The sequence below is a fragment of the Vigna umbellata genome, chromosome 10 (genome assembly GCF_029865625.1).
Source record: "Vigna umbellata cultivar VRB3 chromosome 10, Vumbellata_1.0, whole genome shotgun sequence".
Classification (NCBI taxonomy): Eukaryota; Viridiplantae; Streptophyta; class Magnoliopsida; order Fabales; family Fabaceae; genus Vigna; species Vigna umbellata.
Genome location: NC_142174.1, coordinates 10,396,860 through 10,421,081, shown reverse-complemented (window position 1 = coordinate 10,421,081; position 24,222 = coordinate 10,396,860). Strand labels below are relative to the sequence as shown.

At 32.6% G+C, this 24,222-nt stretch overlaps 3 protein-coding genes across 3 annotated transcripts; 1 reads left to right on the top strand and 2 right to left on the bottom strand.

Annotated features, from left to right (window-relative positions):
- The first annotated feature begins 1,561 nt into the window (after positions 1–1,561).
- On the top strand, positions 1,562–2,784 carry LOC124843041 (ethylene-responsive transcription factor ERF022-like). Its single transcript, XM_047319663.2, has one exon. The coding sequence runs from the start codon at positions 1,693–1,695 to the stop codon at positions 2,344–2,346; it is 654 nt and encodes a 217-aa protein (XP_047175619.1). The 5' UTR covers positions 1,562–1,692; the 3' UTR covers positions 2,347–2,784.
- Positions 2,785–5,151: 2,367 nt separating this feature from the next.
- On the bottom strand, positions 5,152–7,864 carry CYTC-2 (cytochrome c-2). The gene is made up of 3 exons (XM_047320042.2): positions 7,640–7,864; positions 6,277–6,410; positions 5,152–5,511 (listed from the first exon to the last, which is right to left on the bottom strand). The coding sequence occupies exons 1-3, from the start codon at positions 7,749–7,751 to the stop codon at positions 5,416–5,418; spliced, it is 342 nt and encodes a 113-aa protein (XP_047175998.1). The 5' UTR covers positions 7,752–7,864; the 3' UTR covers positions 5,152–5,415.
- A 1,992-nt stretch (positions 7,865–9,856) lies between these two features.
- On the bottom strand, positions 9,857–22,645 carry LOC124843307 (esterase/lipase/thioesterase family protein). The gene is made up of 14 exons (XM_047320020.2): positions 22,504–22,645; positions 22,213–22,395; positions 22,016–22,100; positions 21,849–21,919; positions 20,607–20,721; positions 20,451–20,530; positions 19,368–19,452; positions 19,198–19,278; positions 17,982–18,076; positions 17,776–17,826; positions 17,286–17,366; positions 16,094–16,166; positions 15,922–15,999; positions 9,857–10,288 (listed from the first exon to the last, which is right to left on the bottom strand). Exons 2-14 carry the CDS (start codon positions 22,329–22,331, stop codon positions 10,250–10,252), a joined length of 1,053 nt encoding a protein of 350 aa, XP_047175976.2. The 5' UTR covers positions 22,332–22,395; positions 22,504–22,645; the 3' UTR covers positions 9,857–10,249.
- Between the last annotated feature and the right edge of the window lie 1,577 nt (positions 22,646–24,222).

The following is a 24,222-nucleotide window of genomic DNA, read 5'->3' as shown; positions in this document are numbered from 1 at the left end:
TTATTTATAAGATTTTCAACAATTTTTAACTAATAATCTTGATTATGCATGTTTACATTAACGAAAAATCATAAAAAAATATTAAAATTTTAACTTTATTTCACATGCCCAATTGTTTAGTTTGGATATTGTTTAGTTCTTTTTCTTCATTATTGAAGGTTTTTATTCTAATTTCCATAATTTATGACACAAACGCGTGTTTGAATGAGGTACTGTTCTCTTCAACAAAGCCAGTCTCAGTCTCAGTCCCTGTCTTTGTCTCATTCTTTTTATCCTTTGCCTTATCTTTCTAATAATTTTGGACCCACCTTTTATATTCAATGTTTCTTCATTATCCATTAAATTTTTTCTTTTCTTATATTCCAAGCTTTAAATATTGAAGAAAAAAAAATCTAAACATAAACACAAACATACCCAAGTCTTAGAAACGAGTTTTAACAGCTGTTATTATTGTCGGGAGTGAATGATTCTATACAAATATACTAATTCTGAAATTGACTATAACTTGCAGTGAAAAAAAAATGTATATTGATTTCTAGAAGAAGAAATTAAAGCATAAGCATAACCACCCTGCATGTGGGTTGGTGGTAGGTAAAATAAGTACACCACCAGGCACCGCCATTTACTTTACTGAACAAACATAATCATTTTAATTTTATTTTTTTGATTTTCTATCTCTTACATATATATTTCTGAAAATTTTAAAAATAAAAATAGAATAATATACTTCCCAATATTTATTTTATAATATTTTAATATTATCTACGTGTTATTATATGACTGATTCAAAATTAATCTACAATCAATAATAATTATTATAAACATCATGGACCAATCACAAAATGAAAATGTTAAAATATTGTTAAAACATCGTTATTTTAAAAATTATTAGTTTCATACATGAGAAAAATGCGTGCAAAGTTTCCTTTTCTTCTATCTTACCTTCGTTTGCACTCCCCCCAACAAGCTTGAACTACAATATGCTCTTCTCTAATGACAACTGAAACTAACACCTTTCAATGTTTTTAAGAATAAGAAAAATAAAATTAAAGACAAAATATAGGAGAATGAAATTTTTTAACTATATTTTTATTCTTAAATTATTAGTTATTTTAGTTTTTGTATATGTATTTCAAACTTAAATTTTTTTTTTGTTTAAAAGATATATAGATGCAAATTTTTTCATTTAAGGGTAACTATTTATATAATAAATCACATAAATATCATCCAAAATATTATTTTTTTGTTAATATCTTAAAAAATTAGCATAATTTACGTTTGTCATATGAAAAAGATTAACACAATTAGACAAAGATAATGCATTCATAAATTTCTTAAATACGAAGAATTAACAAAATTCAAAATCATATTATGATTTAAAAAAAAGTTAATATTTTATTTTAATTAGTGGCATAAATTAATCCAAGTGTTTGTTGTGACATCACATAGATTGAATAATAATGCAAAAAGAAAGCATGGTAGCAGTAAGTAGTAGCATTGCTCTCTCACTGACAGCATGTTCTCCACTTAAGTGTAACTACGACGAAACTCACCTCTTTCTCATCTCATTTTCAACCTTATATAACATCACATCACAACCATACAAATTCACTCTCAAACTCTCATCAATAAGATCACATCAAACGCTATATACTACAAACAACAAAACAAAAAAGCTCTCTTTTTCGTTTCATGGATCAGGAGCCAACAAGCACCATGCAACAATGTGGAATAGCCCCAACGGCAACATCGTATCGTGGTGTTCGACAACGAAAATGGGGCAAATGGGTGTCGGAAATTCGCGAGCCGGGGAAGAAAAGCAGAATATGGTTGGGGAGCTACGAGTCGCCGGAGATGGCAGCAGCAGCTTATGACGTGGCGGCGTTGCACCTCAGAGGACGCACCGCCAGACTCAATTTTCCTGAACTGGCGGAGACACTGCCACGTCCCGCCAGCTCCAAGTCCGAGGATGTGCAGGTGGCAGCACAACAAGCGGCATTGAGGTTCAGTAGGTCACCGACGATGTCGCATAATGAGATATGTGTGAGTGAAAGTAGTGACAGAAACAGTAACAACAGAAAGAGTAACAGTAAGAAGAAGAAGAGTGAGAATAGTGGTGTTGTTCCTCTGCAAGTGGGGCTTTCGGCTACACAGATTCAAGCTATAAATGAGTCTCCGTTGGAGTCACCGAAGATGTGGATGATGCAAATGGCAGAGACGCTTAGGTTTGGGTTTGGTGATGAGTATTCTATGATGATGGTGTCATGTGATGGTGATGATGATTATGCCATGGAGTTGAGTGGATGGGAAGAAATGCATCATGAATCCTTATGGGACTCTCCATAATATATGTGATTAATTACACATTGATATTCAATTAATGTACTACCCTTGATTTAGGGCATTCTATTTATTAATGAATGATTAATGAATGATTAAAGAATCATGTGGTTTTAGTGAGACTGATTCAATGAAGCAATAGGATTATTTAATGTTGTCAATTGCTAATTTCATCACCACCTTTTTTTGTTTCTCCTGTATTGTATTTTCCTTATATTATTAATTATTCACTTGCTTATTGGTTAGTATAATATTAGAGATATTTTCATGAGTTTTTATTGTATATTTACATTACATAGACGTTATTATATGTACAAAAATGGAGATAAAGAGGAGAAGAATGAAATAATATAATAATATGGCAATCATCTTGGGAAGCAGGCCGAATCTATTACGACCTAGTCGGCATGACTTTCGTGCTAGGAATTTACCATTCACATTTGACCTTCACAAACATAAATTTTCTATTTTCAAGTTCTAACCAACACCACTTTTGAAATTAAAGGTGTTTTCTTTTTTCCTTGGAATAATTAATAAGATTAACTACCTCTGTGTGACTGTAGTGTGCCACCTGCACGCATGACACACCACTTTTATGAAATATATACAAATAATAAAGTAATTCATGCAGAATGATTTTATATTTTAATCTATGAATGTTTTGGGGTTGAATAAAATGTATATTTGAATTATATTAGAGGTGTAAAAATGGATCACAAAAATCCGGCCTACGATTCGAGTCGGATTGAATTTGAAAAAATTATATTTTTTTATGTGATGAAATTTCAATCCGGCTTATTTAAACTCATGTGAGTTGAACCTGTGGTGGACTGGGTTAGCCCACCAACTCACCTACATAATTTTATTTTATTAAAATTTAATTTTAATTTCATAAAAAAATATTTATTATTTTTTTGCTTGAAAAAATGATTTAAATTCCTTATTTTCATAATTAATTAAGCACCTTAGAAGTGAAATTTGAGAGTAAAATTAGTTTAGATTTGAATTATAAAAAGTTTGTAAATTTTTTTATTTTAAAAAGTTTGTAACTAAGTGAGTTAGTGAGCCAATTCGTTTACTACCAACTCGTGGTGAGTCGGACTGAATTTGAATTTCCTTAACTCGCTAATAAATGAGTCGGATTAGATTGACTCACTAAGTGACAAACCTGTGGTAAGTCGGATCGGATCAGAACAAGTGGCCTTGACAACTCTAAATTATATTCGATTCTTCCCCAATTAATTACGATTCCACCAACAAATTAAGTGTTCCTCTCAGGCAACAAAATCGATTTTGGATAACTCATTTTTAACATTCGTTATAATTAGCATGCTGTCCATCTAGCTTGATATTTACATGATTTTCTTAGAGGAACCGAAGAGAAAATTCATGTTACGAGATAGGTTATTATTGAAAATCAAATTGTAACTAATTGTTCCAGAAAAAACACATGTACATTCATCTTGGTTCGATTTTTGACAACATTATATATTCGCTTATAACATCTTGAGCAATAGATGATACTAAATTCTCACACCCACGATGAATAGTATGTAAGTTTTTTTCCCACTTTTTATGGAAAATTAGATGCTTGTTAGGGATCACTTCCCAAAATTTCGGCCCAGAGAGAAAAACTAAGGAGTTAATGCATGAATATAAAACTTTTCAAATAATATTTAAATATAAAGTTGGATTGAGATGTTCAACGGTTTTTAACTAAATACAAAAAATATTTTATAATTTATAAGACAAACATATATAAAATTGGTCTAACACGATACAATCTTCAAGCCACTAAAATATGGACAGTTATTGATTGAACATAGACGTTTACTCTTGGTCATTCCTACATTGGGAATAAGACGACGTAACACCTTCCTTACTTACATTCAAATTTTAATGTACTCACAAATGATAACTAGTTATAAGAAGTGTTGTGTGTAGCGGAATTTTATGTGTACAACTTCAATTTAAGTTAGAAATTGTACTATCTTATTTGACAAGACTCATTGTCTCTAAATAAAGAGAGTATATATTCATCGTTTTTAAAATATACCTTTACACCACCCATCATTGATATTTATATTGAATACTTTTAGTTTATTATTGGTATTATTTGTACGTTGCACAATTATTCTGACGCTAAAGTGCACAACATTTAGAATACTGTAATAAAGAACTATTTGCCAAAAATAAAGAGAATAATAAACAGTTAAAGATTGCCTCTTGTTTTGTGAAAATTTTAATTATGACTTCGTCATCACTATAATGGTTTGAATCAATTTGTAAACAACACATATATAAACTTAATTGCAGAATAAATGTCAAACATATTCCTTGCACAAAAAACCTTACCTTTCACAAGCAGATCTCCTCTGTCTTGCAAGTATCAAACCTAAGCATTGGTTGGGGTCCCGGCTTGGCCATAATATTATATCAACACCAATTGCAGTGCCTCTATTAAAATATCAACATCCAAAACTCTGCATGGTCAAGATCCTCCTTTCCATTGGATGACATTGCAATCCCCTTCAATATTAAGAGGTGAAGGGTATTGATAAACGATGCTCTTCTTTGAGAGCGATGCGTGTTCAGAAGATTACAGGGACTCAAATATCAGTCGAAAAGAATGTGAGGAAGATTAAATATATGCAAAAAGAATCAGTCGAAAACTCTACAGGACTGCTCAATCTTAGATAGAATTTCATTATGTTTTGCTTGAACTTTAGCTTACCCTCTCCCCGCTCTTGGAACCATATTCAGCTAAGAAAATCAAGTAGAACGGTAAAATAATTAATGAATTCAGCGAAGCACAATAATGAGCTGTGGCTCCAATTAACTAAAATGATGAAGAAAAGAATGTTTCAATTTTCAAGAGATAATTTGTTACACCAGCCTATGCTCGGCTGCTTTTCTAAAAGCAACGCGAAATGAACAAAATAGCATTGCAGACCAATGTAGCCTACATTATTTGCCAAAGATACGGCACTTCCTGCAAAAACTAAACGTCCGAAAATTAAATCTCCCGAACTTTGAAAACACACTGCAAAATTGAATGAACGAAAACGAATAAAATCACTGTGCAGTGGCTTGTTTCAGATATGCAATAAGATCAGCACGTTCCTGGGGCTTCTTGAGACCAGGAAATACCATCTTAGTCCCTGGAATATACTGCACAAGAACCCAACACAACAAGGGGTGTGTCAGAGACATAATTGGAGGGGGACAAGATTTTTCAAAGTCACTGCAATAATAGTTTATTACAGAACAAATTCAACACGATAGAAGATATTAAATCCCATAATGAAAATTAAGTAGTCCGTACGCGATTGCCATTTACAATTTATTCAGAGAAAGGGATCCAATATATAAATGAGGAAAGAACAGAAATTATAAGTAACTTCTAGCATCCATCATCAAGTTCTCAATGCACACAATGCCTTGTGCACATATCTTTAAATTTAGATATAATTTTAAAATGAATAAATTGAAAAATATATTAAAGAAGAAAAATAGCGCATCGTCAAATAATTAATAAATAACACAGTACAATAGAAATTACCCTCATTGTAATAATTTTGATTTTATTTCATATCTACGAATCAAAGATACTAAAATTTTGAAATTAAGAATTGAATTGCAGAAATAATTTGTTTGAAACAACTACTAGCAAGCTACGCTGCGTCAAAAATCATTGCACATTTATAAAGGTAGAAAGTTTGAATTAACGTAATATAGTGTGCAATTTTAAATAAAAAATAAAATTGTCACACTTGATTTTAAACGAGATATCTACAGAGAGGGGGTCAGGGTGTCCACCCTTGCCCACCACTCTATCTATCCAGTTCAAGGAGAACATTAGTGAAGCATATCTCACATATGGATGATCAGTAATTAATAGCCGTTCATATAGAAATACTACAATTTGTGTTTTACCTTTTTGGGGTTAAGTAAATAATCGTATAGTGTCTTTTCTTCCCAAGTTACGGCCATGTTCTTATTAGCTGCAGAGTAGGAATATCCGGGAGTAGTGCCTGATTGCCTTCCAAACAGCCCATTCAGATTGGGACCTGAGATTGTCCGAAAGGGAAAATATTAGCATAAATAACAACAGTATTCCAGAGTGTGAAAGCAACACAAAAATAGTTATAACCGGTAAAAGAATGTTATGAAATGAGTTCCAAGGAAGCAATGTATAAATCAGTGACAATGATCAGATTTTTAAAAAAGAGAATTCACAAGTAAACTGGAAAGCAATAAATTTACCAACAACTTTGTCCCTGCAAGTGATTTTCATTCTCCTTTTTGTTTTAAAAACTACAAGGGCATAACACCTAAAGGTCCTAGGCCACCCATTGAAATCAAATTTGGTCAAAAGTCACATCATGAACGAGGGAAATTCGGTTTTTTGAGTGGGAGCTTTCCTCGTTAGGCATGGAAAACATACTTGGACATGTGTACAGTCGTAAGCAATATGCTCATGTTTAACATAGCCCACAGACCATCTAAAAAATTTTCTCAAACCAAAATACATGTTGTTTGGTACCAGTAAACCAAAAAAAAATAATTCAAAATGTTAAATATCTCAATTACTTGCTCTCTAATCGCCGTTAAATTCATAAATTGTTCCAAACCAATTTGGGTTGTGCTTCAGGAAAGCATAATTCTTCTATTCGTCCAATCATTAACACACCAAAAACACAAGTACAAAACAACATGAAGACTCATCTTCAATTCCTAAGCTTCGGAAATGGAATTCCCCTCATATTTCTTCAACGACGAGGACGAATAATATATTCATTCCATGTCAAAATCCACTAAATCCTTGAATCAACAAGCATTTAATCATTAGCTTAAATCAAACAGGAATAATTACTTTTTCAATCGAGGAATCCAATACGATTACACAGTTACTATCGACCTGAAAGTGCTACTCACCAACGAGCAGTAGATTGCCTCTGCTCGGTTTCCACCAAGGTGTCCACGACTAACGAAGGCAATAGGCAGAATTAAATCGAATATTTACACGCATGATTCTTAAGAAACAAGTTATACGTGCATCCACAAGGCACAACAAAAATTACAGATTACTACACAAATCACATAACGTGTGAAAAAGATATGAATCAACCAGCAAATAAATCCACAGCGCGATTTCTAGATCTACGCCTTATTACGCTCGCACTAAACAAAACACACGTAGATCGAACCAATAACGAAAGGTAAAAGGAGAAAACCATAGAGCGATTAAAAAAAACATTAATAAGGAGAAATAATAATAATAATAGAGAGCGCTAACCTTGCTTGTGACCGGCACCTTTTTCGACGGTGTGACACTGAGCGCACTTAGTCCTGAAAATTTTGTCGCCGGACTGGGCAACGCCGGGAGGAGCCTCATCGAAGGACGCCATTCGCGGAGGAAGGTGAATAGGTTTGACAGAATCGAAGGGAAAAGGAGAATTACGCGGAAAAGTAGAAAGGAATGAACTATTCGGAAGACATGCAATGCGTTATGCATGACTGTATTTATATATATAGGAGAAAATGAGGCGGCAGGGTGGCAAATTTGGAACGCGGTCGCCACGGGACTCTTTGGCCAGCCCTAACTTTTTTCGTTGACGTGGACAATTTACAGCGCTCCGTTATTTTTTTTCTTTTTTTATATACTGGTAGCGTTAGCTTCAGGCCAAAGTCAAGTTTGGCATGTGATTTGCGTGGAGAAACTTACTACTTCACTGTAATAAATTACTTTCTCAAATTTAAATTAATATTTTAAGTTGAAAAACTAATATTTTTTTTTCTGGGGTTCTATTGTGTTAAGCACGTATACGTTTGTCTGTGTGTATTAAAAGTTTTCCCAATCTTTTCAAGGACAAATTTCTTTAAAACAATCACAGAGGATTAAAATTTTCAAAGGTTAAAACAATCATAAAATTTTGATCAAATAATAATATTCTAATGAGAAATATATGTTTAATAAAAAAGTGTGTTTTTTTGTAAAGTTTAAATTATGGTTTAATTAATATGGTAATAATCGTTGAAAGGTTTAATTGTAGCTTTAAAGTTTCAATTCGCAACACAGTCCAAAAATTTGGAAAATGTATATTGACAGTTAAATGGAAGGTGAAATTTCTATAGAATTTTGGACAACCTTCAACACGGACAAATTCAATATCCAAATATTTGTGTGAGCATGACCAAAAGGATTAGATTTGGATGTTAAGTTTTAGCACTTTAATTTCACCTTCTTAAGGTTTAGTTTGTTTCTTAACTTATCCTACAAACAAAAGAAATTTATTCCACAATTAACATAATGTACGAAAGATAAACACGACATAAGCTGTTTGTTTTCACTAAGACACTAAGTTTAATACTTATAACGACATCTTATGGCAGATAAAAAGAAAATCTTATAATGCATTTGCTATATGTCATTTTATCGTATGTAAGGACGGGTTAAATGAAATTTACGCTTGACGGTTTAGTAAAAAAAGAGTGTTTAAACCAAATTTCTTATAATTTTTAATTGAGTTTCAAGTTCATAATAAACTAAAGAATGTGTAAACCAATTTTTTTATAATCTTTAATTAAGAAACATGCTATTTTCATATGACTATTTAGTAAAACAAATTATTTTCCAAGTGTTTAGAATTTTTATGTTTTATTTGTTTGTTATATAAAATTTTGTAATTAATACAAGAGATTTCATGATTAATATAAAATAATATTATGGTTAAAATGAACAATTTTTATTGTTTTTGTTAAAAACTTGTTGAATAATACGAATTATCCCATAAATGATAATAAGTTGATAGTGTCCTAACCATTATAGATAATGATGTCAAAACAATTAAAAAAATTTAAGTACTAACTATATTAAAAAAGAGTTTAATAAAAAGTCAATTAAAAAATTAATTAAATTTATTAAATTTTGAAACATAATTAAGTCCGATCTTTATAATTGTTACATGAGAAAATACATCTATAACTATCTTTCAAGGATAATTAAATGTATAAAATTTAGTTAAAAATTTAATATTATAATAATTATGTATCAACTTCTATAAATAATTACATAATTTTCGGAAACTACTATTTTTCAATGCAGCTATTTTTTTATAAATAATAAAATAGCGCGTAATATTAAATTAAAATGATACTAAACATATATGTTGTTGGTATTTTTAAGTAAATAAGTTCTTAGTTATTTAGATGTAGAAAAAAAGTTGTTAATTACTTAAATAATAAATATATCAATTTTTTTTATTTATTAAAATGCAAAATTACCTCATTACAAGCAGAGTAAACGAAATTAGATAAATATTTATTTCTTTTTATATACTGGTATAAATTATAGATATATTACTAGTGGAAACATAGTCACTTGTAATCTAATTTTTCTATGATATAAATATACAAAAGAATAATTATTATAATAATTATATTGAAAATTTGAACAAGAATTAATAACAATAATCATAAATAAAAAAATGAAATAATTATTCCAAAGTTATAATTACGTAACCAACGCATTCGTAATTTTTCATTAAAATAACTACTCCTTGTTAGTAAGTTTATTATTTTTACTAAAAATCTAAAATCACATTGCATCAACATTTCCTCCCCGTATTCGTAACATTCACCAAGGATAGTACTGATGACCACACTAACTTCCCTTATCTGAGTGTGCAAATCTATGCCATTCCTCGTCTTCCCCCCACAACTCATTACATTTGAAAATAATCTGAGATGTATAATCGTTTCACCTACCTACCTTCCTCCCCTATCAAAATAAATATTGTATACATAATTATATATTCAAAGTAAAGGAATAAAAAAAGTAAGAAATCCATGATCATCATCATATTGCAGAGTGGTCATTCTCGGGTTACTTAAACACCAGCCGGATTCAAGGTTTTGAAAAGGCTGGCTTGCGAAGGCCAGGTATCTGCAAAATGATTTTATCAAGAATCATACAAACCAAATCCTAAGTAGTGTGACAATCAAATGAAATGTAAAATAAGTATAAATTATTTAAAAGTAAAGTGCATGGTCCAGTGAATTTTAATTTCTGCTTTCATCTAAAATATTGATAAAAGCATTTAAATGAATTGCAAATTGAAACTGTCCTTGATATAGGGCTAAGTAAAACAAAACTTATAATGTCGGGAAAAAAAATTACAGAATTCAGGATAACCCCCCCGTCCCAAAATATACACTTTTAGTTAACTTCTTGAGTGTATAAAGCTATACCTTGACAACAAATCACTTTTAAAACGTGTCTAGGTTCCTGATGCTGATAATTACAGTCCTTCCAGTTTAATGAATGAAGGTTTTTGATGCTCGTGATTTCGAAACTTAAACATCTCAGGTGCACAGAAAGGAGTATAGCACATTGTCAAAGATCCATTGATCACAACTAAATCCGCTTTCTAATACGGACAGGTAGTTTGTGTTGAATCAAACTTTCTACCACATAATTCGAGTGTTTGCTTTGTCTAACTTATTTGCATGCTTATCCTTCACTAAATGCGATGACGATAGCACTACTGTCAAGGGTAGTGCAACCTAATCAAGAGTTTCCAATTGCCATCTTTGGAATATTTCCATTCTGTTATGTACCCTCTTCCCTCTCATATGCAAAAGCATAAGGAGAAAAGATTCCGTGAAGGTTGCTTGACGACTAAAAGTGCATACCTGCTTCATACTGAAGACAGATAAGTAAGAACTTTGAATTGGAAGTGATCTATATAAGATATAAAATGTTCTTCTGAGCCCACAACAACCTATTTAAGACTTTGAGAAATTATTAGGGTAGAGGAGACAGCCCAAAACTTCTCTCGATGTTGCCAAAACAACGGCACATAACTTGTGAGCACCCAAACGCTTCTAGTGTTTAGATTTGTTGATTAGCATCCCATACAGTCCGGAATTCAGAGTAATTTTGCCTCTCGTTATATTTATGGCGTTCATGCAAATGGAAGGATGAGGATCTTTTTACAGTCATAACTCATGCAAACAATTATTATGTGAAAGGTCTCATGAACAAACCCAACGTTACTTGCAATTACATTGATTCCATCCAATGTGCTAGTGAACCTGAAACTAATATAATTATGAGAAATTGCATAAGTACTTATGTAAAATGGATCAGATGAGGTTTCTTGAGGTAATCCTGCTGAATCTAGTTGTGGAGCTACTGAGGGAAACTGGTCAGTGACTGCTAGGATTTACTCAGCATATTATCCATAAGATGGCTCTTTTAGCTGAACTTGGGTATTTTAGGAGGAATCATGTGCACAACAAAATCATGAGTGTTAGGAACCCATGTATAGACTGAAAAGAACACAAAAATAGGAGAGCACTCTCTCCTCCAAGGGTTTCCCCTTCCCAAAAAGCTAAAACTCAATCTCCATAATTATCCAAAAGTTCCACTATTGTCAATGGTATCCGCTTCTCTTTTCTCCTCCCAATTGATTGAATTTTCTCCTCCATCTAAGGGTTTATTTGCTTTCTTGATGTCTTGGAGACTCTTGTTCTCAACATCCATACCCATCTTTACCACTTTCTTTCCTTTCATGATGTCTTGAAAAAACTCCTCACTCCTTCCCTTTCTTGCTCTGTAAACAGATTTCTCACTTCCTTTTGAGCCCCTTTCGTGATTCTTGGATTTCCGCATCATTTCTTTTATTTCTTGGATATCTTTTCTTATCTCTTAAATATTTCTTCTCCATTTGCTATCACCTTATTCTGTTCGTTGCCCCACCTCTCCAAAGTATTAACTCTTCCTTACATGCTTCCACCACTTTTTGATCCAGCAGGTCGGACAAAGTTGTTAGGAACCCAGAATTGAAAAGAGAAAGAAGAGTAATATTCTTTATTGTATAAACTGAAAAGAACACAAAAATAGGAGACCACTCTCTCCTCCAAAGGTTTCCCTTCACAAAGAGCTAAAGCTCAATCTACAAAATCATCCGAAAGTGTCCTACCATACCTGGACTCCTCACTCACCCTAACAACCTAACTCACAACTACTTCTTAATATGTTTCCTCCTATCATACACATTATAACCTATCATCGAGTGACTAACAAGTTGCTATTTCTTTGATCATTCAGTTGTCCTTGAGCCACCCTAAGACTGAATACTCATAAGAATCATACATCGAAGAAACAAAGATTGGGAGTTGAGGTTCATCCATACCCTCTAACAATGCATTCATTGCACATATCAATGGATATATCTTTGCTTTAGATTTCTGAAATTTCAATGGCCTATGTGCCCAATCTGACTCTTGTATCGACTTAGTTTTTAATTAATTTTCCCTCCAATATACCCCACCAGCCCACCTACCCGAATGAGTGCATGATTGAGTAAAAAGAAAATTAGCAAGAACACAACATATCTACAAGCATGACAAGACAAGTTTCTCTTGCTCAATAAAATAATATTTCTTTATTTTGTATTCTCTGGGACTTGTAATATGTAAGATTTAATACTTGTATTTTAAGGTACAATTAGTAAGAACAGGTTTAGATGGGCCTTTTCAAACCTAGTTAGTGATCATAATCAAGGCCAAAGAAGGTGTTAGATGTTAAGTTGTGTGTTTATGTTAATTGGGCTTAGCCCATTCTGTATTTAGGGTTTAACCCTTATCTTACATTATAAATAAACTACCCTATGTGTATGCTAAACACATAAGGGAGATTTCTCCTAATCTTCTTTATTATTTCACATGGTATCAGAGCTATGGTTAGAGCCTATCCTAGCATTATTGGTTGTTTGTTGGGCATATTGTTCCACCCATTATCGGGCCGCTATTGGACCACCTATTAATGTCTAATCTCACGCTCGAGATGTATATACCTCGGCGTGAGGGGGGTGTGTTGGAAGTCCTACATCGACTAGAGATAAGGCCAAATTAAAGTATATAAGTGGGTGCAGACCTCACCTTACAAGCCGGTTTCTTCTGTGTCACTTCCTAAATATGTGGGTGATGCCTTAACTCATCCTGGCTGGCGTCAAGCTATGCTGGATGAATTAAGTGCTTTACAGAAAAGTGGAACTTGGGAGCTTGTCCAATTACCATCTGGAAAGTCTGTTGTTGGTTGCAGGTGGGTGTATGCTGTCAAGGTTGGCCCTGATGGCACAATTGATCGTCTGAAAGCTCGACTGGTTGCCAAAGGCTACACACAGATTTTTGGTTTGGATTATGGTGATACTTTTTCTCCAGTGGCAAAAATGACCTCTGTTCGCCTATTCATTGCCATGGCCGCTCTTCGACAATGGCCTCTTTACCAACTTGATGTCAAAAATGCTTTCCTAAATGGTGATTTGCATGAAGAAATTTATATGGAGCAACCGCCTGGCTTTGTTGCTCAGGGGGAGTCATCTGGATTGGTATGTCGTCTTCGCAAATCCTTATATGGCCTAAAACAATCTCCTCGGACTTGGTTTGGTAAATTCAGTTGTGTTGTTCAACAATTTGGTATGTCTCGCAGTGAAGCGGATCATTCAGTGTTCTATCGTCACTCAAGTGCTGGATGTATTTACTTAATAGTGTATGTCGATGATATTGTTCTCACAGGAAGTGACTATCTCGGCATCTCTCAGATGAAACAACACCTTTGTCATCATTTTCAAACCAAAGATCTTGGCAAACTCAGGTACTTTTTGGGTATTGAAGTAGCACAATCCAATGATGGTATTGTCATATCTCAGAGGAAGTATGCATTAGACATCTTGGAGGAAACAGGGTTAATGAACTGTAAATCTGTTGAGACACCTATGGATCCTAACATCAAACTCCTACCAAATCAGGGGGAGCCTTTCTCAGATCCTGAACGGTACAGAAGATTAGTTGGTAAACTAAACTATCTTACTGTTACTCGTCCTGACATTTCCTTCGCAGTTAGTGTGGTGAGTCAATTTCTAAACTCCCCATGTGAAGACCATTGGGATGCAGTTGTTCGCATACTGAAGTATATTAAAAGATCACCTGGAAAAGGTTTGCTATATGGCCCTAACAACGATACAAAAATCGTTTGCTATTCAGATGCTGATTGGGCTGGTTCCCCTTCTGATAGGAGGTCTACTTCTGGATATTGTGTCTCTATTAGTGGCAACCTGATATCTTGGAAAAGTAAGAAGCAAAGTGTTGTGGCAAGGTCCAGCGCAGAAGCAGAATATAGAGCTATGGCATCTGCTACTTGCGAGCTTGTGTGGCTTAAACAATTACTTAGTGAATTGAAATTTGGAGATGTCACTCGCATGACACTTATATGTGATAATCAAGCTGCTCTCCATATTAGCTCTAACCCTGTCTTCCATGAGAGAACCAAGCACATTGAAGTTGATTGTCATTTTATTAGAGAAAAAATCATATCCGGAGATATCAAGACTGAGTTCGTTAACTCGAGCAACCAGTTGGCAGACATATTCACCAAGTCCTTACGAGGACCAAGAATTGACTATCTTTGTAACAAGCTTGGAACATATGATTTATATGCTCCAGCTTGAGGGGGAGTGTTAGATGTTAAGTTGTGTGTTTATGTTAATTGGGCTTAGCCCATTCTGTATTTAGGGTTTAACCCTTATCTTACATTATAAATAAACTACCCTATGTGTATGCTAAACACATAAGGGAGATTTCTCCTAATCTTCTCTATTATTTCACAGAAGGCTCAACAAAAGCATGTTCCAAAGAGGTATGGCAAACAATGGAAGAGCCTCTCTATTTCCGGCCAACTCCCAAGATTGCCTTTGATTTTATTTTCAAAATTTTAATTTCAAAGCTCCCTCCCATTTTCTATTTGAATTTCGACCTGGGTTAAGCTTTCGCCTAGAAGCTACTTTTTTCATTTCATTAGACGACAATTAGGATGAGAATTTAGAATGGTATTAGGAAATAAATAGCCCCTTACTCCTATTGTAATCACTTTAGAATTTGAGAATTTGAGCTATGAGAACACTTGTGAGAGATTACTTACTTAGGATCTTATTGGATTCCTAGGAGACAAGTGGCGGTTCTTTCTTGGTCTTATCATAAAAATGAAGTTCTCTCCATCTTCAAGTGACACTCTTCTTCCATCTCTACAAGTCTCTCCATCCTTTTTTGTTTCTTTGCTTGCTGTCTTGTTTCAATTCTAGCTCATGTTCTTGTCTACTTCTGCAGTTCTTCTTCCTATTTCAATTCAGTTCTCGTGTTATGTTGTTTGTTTAAATCTGAATTAGATGTATCTTGTTTTTTTAAAATTCCTCTTGCTGTTAGGATCCTTGATTCACACCATCTAGTGCCATATAAATGCACTTAAGAAATTAATGATGACATTCAACTCAATCACTTGTTATTTCCAATTGCTTCATATGTTCATTGGTACCCAAATACATGATCTTTACCGTACCCCCAGCCTCTTGGGACCAAAAACCTCTACTTTCAACCAAGTTGAGGTTGACGCTCCCAACTGAAGTAGTCGTAATAAAAATAAAAGCATTCTTATTATAACGGAAAAACCCTCTCATAAATGTGACAGTAGTATCAGTACGATCAGGACAGTTGTAAAGAAATCACCAAGAGAAATACCTCAACTCCATTAGGGCCTATTCGGTTCCGAGAAATGAAGTTGACAATCAGAGTTGCAAATTCATCAGGTACATCTTCCTAAAAATATTGAGCCACAAGTTATTAAATTACAAATTGTAGGAGAAAACCAGAAACGACATAATGAATGCAGAAGGACACGGCAAGTACAAACCTGAATAGCGTGCCCTGTATGCCTTACAACTACCATTTGAAACTTCCCTTGCATCTGACCAATTGTAAGAGACCTGTCATAGGAATAATTCCGAGAAACTATCAGAACTCCACTTCAACAATTCTGTTTTCTCACAACTGAGAAAGAATACGAGAAACAGAATTACACAGTACGCAATGTTATTTGTTCGCGTAAAAAGTTCACATTAGTATCCCAAACATATATTATCACCCTCGTATTAAAATCATATAAATCCTTCTTATACATCTAAAATAAATATGTTGCAATCTACATAGTGGTGCATAAAAAGATGGCCTAAATTTAATTTCAAAAAACATAGATCATATTTACTCGTTGCCGTGAAGTTTAATACGAATCAGGATTGCGCCTATAAATGCCACCATTACATACTGTAACAACGTAACAAAAGAAAAAGGAACAATCATAGTGTGGGACACATTTTTCGATGGTACTAGTGAATGAAAAATAAAAGAGTCTTAAAAAATATTTAGACAACTAAAATTTACCTTATTATGAATTTCAGTTATATCTATTAATGAACCAACAACAGCAAAGTTTTACCCCACAAAGTGAGGTCAGCTACACAAGACACACAACTTCGTTCCACTCAGTTGAAGACCAAATCTATGGAGATTATTCACCGTGAGATCCCTCTTAACAACTCACCAGTGTTGTTCTTAGTTCCCCTCTCTCCCTTTTCTTAGAACAAAAAAACCATGAAATCTCCTCTCCTCACAATTGTTTTCAGTGACCATTGAACATGTTCATATCACAATAAGCAATTATAATGTTATATTTTCCCAATCAGTTTCCCACCAATATCTTCTCATATGGTAACCTTTCTTTGGAGACCACATATCCAACTTAACATTCTCATTCTTGCTACTCCCACATTTTCCCCCATTGTCTCTTAAATGTTCAACGTTCACTAACCTATAGTATAGTTAGAGATGTATAGCTATGACTGAAAGTGACTTAAAAATTGAGCTAATCTCAGATCATAACCTGCCATGCTACTTGGAACATGTAGTAGTAACACATAAAGTTGGAATAAGATTTGCATTCTATTTTTAGCATTGAAATTGGCTAGCTATAAAAGATGTTTTCACTGAAAACCAACAAATAAAGTTTATGGTATCACAAAAAGTTAAAATAATTCAAAAAGAGTAACCTGTCCAATCTATCTGTTCCTGCTAATAACAACAACTTTGGAACTGGACTTGACAAAAATTTATCGGAGAGTCCTTCATACCTGTAAGAAAAAATATTAACTGCTTAAAGGGATAGTAAGATACCACAAGAGTTACTTTCAATTTGATGAAAACTTAGCCTAGTTGGATTTGTTTAGAATCAAGCAATCATGCTCTGCATTCCAAGGAAGTATATCATCTAAAATTCTTCAAGCAAAAAATATGAAAAAAAATTGTGGAAGAAAGGAGTTAACGGTGATTGTTTTAACACATTCCTCTTTGCATAAAGACTCAACGAAAATCCAAACAACAATATATGAAGCAATTACCCAACAACAATCAAAAGTGAAGCCCCACACAATCCACCTCTTGCTTAGAAGTTAGAGAAGATAGAAAGTAATTGGTTTCATTCATATATACAATTTGCAACTGCTGTGAACATCTGGCATGAAAGTTAAGATAAAAACATACCAGCCTTTCCAATATTGTTCAGTCTTTTCCAGCTCAGTTCGGTAAAGATAACTGCGATATCACATCAGTGTCATACTAATCAAGCATAAAACTAAACAAAAGGACACGTGACCAGATGTTTAGAATGCATGGAACTCATAAACAACATTATATTTTGAATTATTCTATCAAAGTAATGGAAAGTTAAGAGAAGCATTACTACTCACCATTTCTTTGACTCGTTATATTTTAATGTGGAAGGGATGGATACACGAGCAGAATCAATATTTCTTAGAGACCCCGCCCTCACACTCCATTCAATCTGAACAGAAGCAATTTCAGCTCACATCAAAATTCACCAGAATAAATGAAGCAACAGTGAGCCTTCACTTAAACCTAGAGCTTATGCACGTTTGATAACACAGCCATATGGTATGACATGCAACAAATGCCTCCACATGAAAATCTCAATTGATGTTTTTGCACTTATAGCATGCCATTGGACGGTGAATGGCAGAGGCAAATCAATTAAATTAAAGTTTTAAATACAATTTTGATCCCTCTATTTTGTTCAAGTTGCAATTTAAGTCCTCCCATTTTTAAATAGATATTTAGTCCCCCTCCTTTTAAAAAATTAGACCAATCTTCAATTTTGTCTACATTTATTTTTTGTATTTCTTAATTTTAGTTAATTAAATATTTTTTCGGATCTTAAATGAATATGTTTAGGTCTAGGATTCAATCGGACCATAATAAAAGAAATCAAACGCAAACAAAATTCTGGATTGAACCAAAATTCTGGATTTCCTAAAATAGGACCAAATCTCAATTTTAAGATGGAAAACGGGAGAGGCTGAAAGTGTAGATTAAACAAAATATGGGGGCCAAAATTATATATAAGCTCAAAACAGAAATAAACCACTTGGTATGTACAAATATAATAATGTATGTTCGTAAATTTAAGCTATGGCTTATAACAGCCGAAAGGTACTCATTCTATGTTTGTATACATTTTCTTTCTCATTCAAGACCTCCCTCGATTAAATACTTTTGGTGTTCTTGGTTCTTGGATCCACACACCTTGTGCACTAACTAGGAACTTATCGTGCCATGAAGCTAGTAAATTAGTGCCTCAGTTTAGAGGTTGATAATTTGCACCAGTGCCTCTTATTCAAAAACAATGATTACGTTATAACTTTGTTAGCTATTTCAACGAAAAAATTCAGTTTAAAATAACAATTTCAAGTGCATTTCTAACCAGAACTCAATATTCAAGAGGATTATCATAAATTAGGATTGGGATGACATTCAAAAAAAAATTTAAAGACTGCTTTAATAATGACAATGAAAAGAAAGTAAAAAAGATCAAAATCAGAAACAGTAGACATAATAGAAAACACAACTTGAAACACAAATGAAAGAAGGTATAGAGACAGGGCTCACAGCTTTTTCAATGCTTGAAAAATGTTGCATCCTGTTTGATAGAATTTTCTGCATATGCATGAGTGAGGCCATGGCTGTTCCCTGAAATTGTTTAGACAATCAACATCTTTGTTCCAATGACGAAAAAAGTCATAACGAAATTTATGCGGCAATTAACCACAGAAAACAACCTCTACAACATCCACGACAACCAACCCAGCCAAGGTGGACAATGATCTTCTTGCAGCAACATGCACAGCAATTGATCCTCCCATGCTTCAATAGTGAAACAAATTTTGATCAATGACCGATAATAATAATAATAATAATATAAAACAAAGTTAAATGTAATTTATACAAGTGGAAAACTGGTCATGCTCAGTACACCAAATATATTCATAGGAATAAAATTCAGAGAAGAAAATAAGTGAAAAATAAAGGCAAGTGGTGCAGATACAGACAAAAACATAAAAAGAAACACAAATATCTGCAAAAGTAAATGCAAATGTCAAATTAAAGTGGTAATACAAAACAGTTATACAGAATATCCTTGTAGTCATGCCACATTACAGTCTTATAGCAAATGCATAATGCTTATGAGTTATGAAGCACAATACACAGTGATTGAAGTATGATAAATCTAGTCAGATGTAGTAAAGCTGTGGTGAAGAGGCAGGTAGCACATATCAGGGAAAAATGTTTTGACCATTGAGACTAATGGATTTCATGTATCAAACAAAGTACATAAGGTTCTTCTTTTATCAACTTAGTAGCATATGACTTGGTTTATTGAGAGCTTAAAAAATTACTTCAGATTGAAGTTATAGCTGTTTCATAATCCTATAATTTTTTAAGCATCAAACTTGCTTTTAAGTTGATGTTTCTTTTATAGAGTGTCCTTGGGTGTTTGGAGTTGAAATGAAGAAACAAAAGGAGAAGTGGAAACCAAAGTGCCCTTAAAAGACTCTGAACTTATAGAAGGAAAAAATACTTCAAACTAATAAAAGCTTAACAAGAGTTATATGATATTATCATCTAATGAAGGCAGTGAAAGAAGGGTAATCACGGTTGAATTATATAGATATATTTAAATATATTTTCTGGCACATTTAAGCTGGAAAAGAATCCAATATTACTTCCAGAGACTAAAGTGCTTAACCAAGATAAAAGTGTCAAAAAGTATAACATTATTAATTGATCTTTGACAATTGATTTCAGGTATGAAAGCCCCTATAACAAGAATCCAAGAAAATTAATTTAAGAAACAAAATCACCTGTGACCAACAAGAATCATTGCTGGAGGAGAGTTGCCATATAATTCCTTTATAATAGCAAATACATCATTGCACATAGTCTGCACAAGAAGATGATTACCTCTACAAGTACATGAGTTATAAGATATCCAATTTAGTTCATTTACTACTTTTTACCTCAACAGATAAGTCAAGATCATTTTCTGTTGATGATTTCCCATGACCTCTCAAGTCCATAGCTACTACCCTAGCTTTCTCCTTAATTTTACTTGCTGAGACAGCAAATGAAAGCCTGTGGAAATATAATGTGAAGACTTTCATCAGGTTGTATATTATGAATAATTTGAAAAAAAATGTTGATAAATGACATGTTTCTGAATTGTCATGTTCTAACATCTAGAACATTATTTCAAAATCCCTCTAATGATTTGACCAATAACTTTCTTCAGTCTCCCTCTACCTGCAACAATTTGACTATATTCTACTTGATTCACCCTTCTTACTTGTGCTCCGATGAGTCTTCTCTAAACATGCCCAAACCATCTAAGACAAGACATTACCTTCTCTACCATGGAGTTTATCCCTACTTTTTTCTCTAATGTTTGTATTAATAGCTCTATCCGGTATTGTGTGCTCCTTCATTCATAGGAACATTCTCAATTGTAAAACATTAAGCTTACTTTCTTGTTGCCTGTTTACCACCCAACACACAATCTTATAGCTGGCATGCAGGCCTTCTAACTGTGCAGTAAAATTTTACTCTAAGACTTTGTGCATAAAAAAGAGAAACACTTCTGAATATGAAAATAATTTATGTGCACACACTTGCATTTACATTCCTTCACTCTGTTTAGAGTCTGCTTATTCATATAAATAAATTACACCAATTAAACTATCAATGCCATAAATAAAAATCCTAACAGAATAATCAAAATTAAATTGATTGGTAATCAAAATTAATCTGATTGATTAATGCATTACACCAACTAACTATCAATGCCATAAATAAAAATCCTAACAGAATAATCAAAATTAATCTGATTGATTAATGCATTATACCAATTAACTATCAATGCCATAAATAAAAATCCTAACAGAACAATCAAAATTAAATTGATTGGTAATCAAAATTAATCTGATTGATAATCAGAATTAATCCACGTAGCTTCCTTATTTATCTTCCTATAACACATTGTGCGAGACTTAGACAATGTATTCTTCCAAAAACATTTAATTTTCCTACAAGATCAAGAAATTTAAAATATTAACCAAAAGTTAGCACACAGCACTACCAACTGTCTCAAGAGGAAATTTAGAGGTAGGCGACAGTAAATTCAACAATACTTCGTGGACCATTAATAATAACTATAAATTAAGAGAAGAAACAATGAATAAGACACACATTAGCACCAATCGTACCCGGAATAACCACCACCGTGTAAACAGAATACAACGGGTCCCTCTGTTCCTGCCGAGTAAACATGAAACACCTGAACAAATGGGGGAAAATGACAGAAGAAAATTCATATTATCGGGATTACAGAAAGCGGTCACAGAAAGAGCATGATTTAGATTCCCAGACTAACATCGTTCGATTCGGGAATGGCAACATCCTCTTCTTTATCAAAATACTGGGACCAATCTAGAGGCGCGTATTTTTCTGAAGAGCTCCTACAATAAACAATGGTTAAAACGATGGTGAACACCGCCGTTTACATGCAGATGCGGATAACGATCTGCTGATAAGTGAAGAGGTGAAAAGAAGAAGATCGCAGAAGCTTACTTAGTCGGTGGGCGATGAGGAACGGAAGAGAAAGCAGAATCGGGTTGAGTTTGCTGTTGTGAAGGCTCCTCCGTCGCATTTTCTGGAAGCGAAGCCATGTGAGAAGAAGAAGATTCCATAACTCTCCGTCTTCCTATGTCGATCTCCAATGTTCAATCACACTTTTGCAGAATCAGACCAGAACTGAATTATAAATAAAAATTTAAATCTGAAATCAATAAACATTTTCATAAAAAAAAATCTAAAGAACAAGAAAACAAAACACATTAACGAGGATTGGTCGGAGAATACACTCGATGAGCAAGAAAGCGACACAGTTTTTTTCGAACCGCAGTACACTTCTTGTATGAAATATGATGCTTCAGTTCTTGGATGATGACGCCTTGTGATAAAACTCTTGCATCGTATTAAAGAAAATGAATACAACTCAACCATCTATAATGAGTTCTAACACAATTCCAAACACTCTTTTAAACCTGCTTAATTTTGATTATGGGTAATAAAATATTAAATTTTAATTAAAAAACCTAAAATTGAAAATACGTCGGTCTGAAATTAAAAATACCAATACCGTGTTTTTGTCTTTGGAGCATTACAGGGAAGTATAATAATATTATTAAAATTATACTTTTATTTTTAAATATAAAATAGTTCAGGAAAAATTACATAAAAAAGTAAATATATTAGGTTTTTTTAGGTGTAGAAAAATTATTTGGTGTACATGTATTGTCTATGACTATATATTGAGTTTTTCTTTTTCTTGTACAGGTTTTTATTTTTAGTTTTACCTTTAAATACTTTAATTTAAAATTCATTATATTTATAAATTAAAATAATTATTTTATCGTTTTATTTTTAAAATCATTATTTAAATTTAATTATTTTTTTATTAAATAAATTATCTATAATTAGAAAGGAGGACACACGTATGTTTCCACTAATTTTTTCTAATAAAAATACATCTGATTATATATGCCTAGTGATTTTACGCATTAAGGTCACTTTATCGTAAATTTTTTTAGAGTCAGATTTTCTCATTTCAGAGATTTAATTCATGAGTTTACGTAGTAAGTAGGATTAAACTAAAAAAAATGGTTGCAGTTGAAATCAAGACTGAACATTTGACAAAAACACATGGGTGAGGAAAAATGCATAATTTATAGGTTTATGTTTTTAAAACATAACGAAAAAAACATGGATGAGGAAAATATACATAATTTATGGGTTTATGTTTTTACCCAATTCTATTCTCTCAAAATTAAAAATTCTCAAAACGGATTATTTTTTAATTTTAAAATATACATATTGAATTAAGTTTTTGTGTTCTTTTTTTATATTTTATTGTTGTTTATAATAATCTTTTAGAGATTTCATATATACTATAAATAAAAAAAATTTATATAATATAAAAAGGTATAAATCTTATTTTATAAATTATTTAGATTTAAAAAACAATCCTTAAGTATTAGTAGTTAAGTACTAAGACCGTGGGTTAGACTTTATCTTAACCATATTTTTCTGTTAAGTCTATCCTGTCATTTATTATCTAATCATTATACTTATTAATATTTAATTTTATACTTAAAATGTCGGTTTAAGTGAGGTTTTGAGATCTTAAATTGATTATAAATGTGAATTTATAGTGTATAAAAGAATACAAATGTCGATTTACAAATTGATAGTGTGATATTACTTAAAATCAAAATTTTTTAACATCATTACTTTGTATTTATATTTAATATACGCATTAATATGATATTTGATTTTTAAAATTAATGTTTAAAAATAATATTTTATATGTATATACTGTCACGTGTTATGCGTATTACATGTATATTAATATATGATTTATTTCTCATGATCATTTTAGTGATTTGAAATTTAATTATAGTCTTCATATTAGACAATAGTAAATTAAAAAAAAAAACTACAATTTTGTATGATATTTTTAATATAAAGCGAGCGTCTAATTTATCTTCGTAAAATTTACTAATAAAGTGAATTTGAATT

Bases quoted from the DNA above. Each gene is read 5' to 3' on its own strand.
- LOC124843041 (XM_047319663.2), top strand. From the start codon at position 1,693: ATGGATCAGGAGCCAACAAGCACCATGCAACAATGTGGAATAGCCCCA.
- CYTC-2 (XM_047320042.2), bottom strand. From the start codon at position 7,751: ATGGCGTCCTTCGATGAGGCTCCTCCCGGCGTTGCCCAGTCCGGCGAC. The intron at 6,411-7,639 runs GTTAGCGCTCTC...GGACAATCTCAG, and splicing joins AGGTGCCGGTCACAAGCAAG to GTCCCAATCTGAATGGGCTG. The intron at 5,512-6,276 runs GTAAAACACAAA...GTTCTTGTGCAG, and splicing joins ATTTACTTAACCCCAAAAAG to TATATTCCAGGGACTAAGAT.
- LOC124843307 (XM_047320020.2), bottom strand. From the start codon at position 22,331: ATGGAATCTTCTTCTTCTCACATGGCTTCGCTTCCAGAAAATGCGACG. The intron at 22,101-22,212 runs GTAAGCTTCTGC...TGTTTATTGTAG, and splicing joins CCTCATCGCCCACCGACTAA to GAGCTCTTCAGAAAAATACG. The intron at 20,531-20,606 runs GTAAAAAGTAGT...CTTCTTGTGCAG, and splicing joins ATCTTGACTTATCTGTTGAG to ACTATGTGCAATGATGTATT.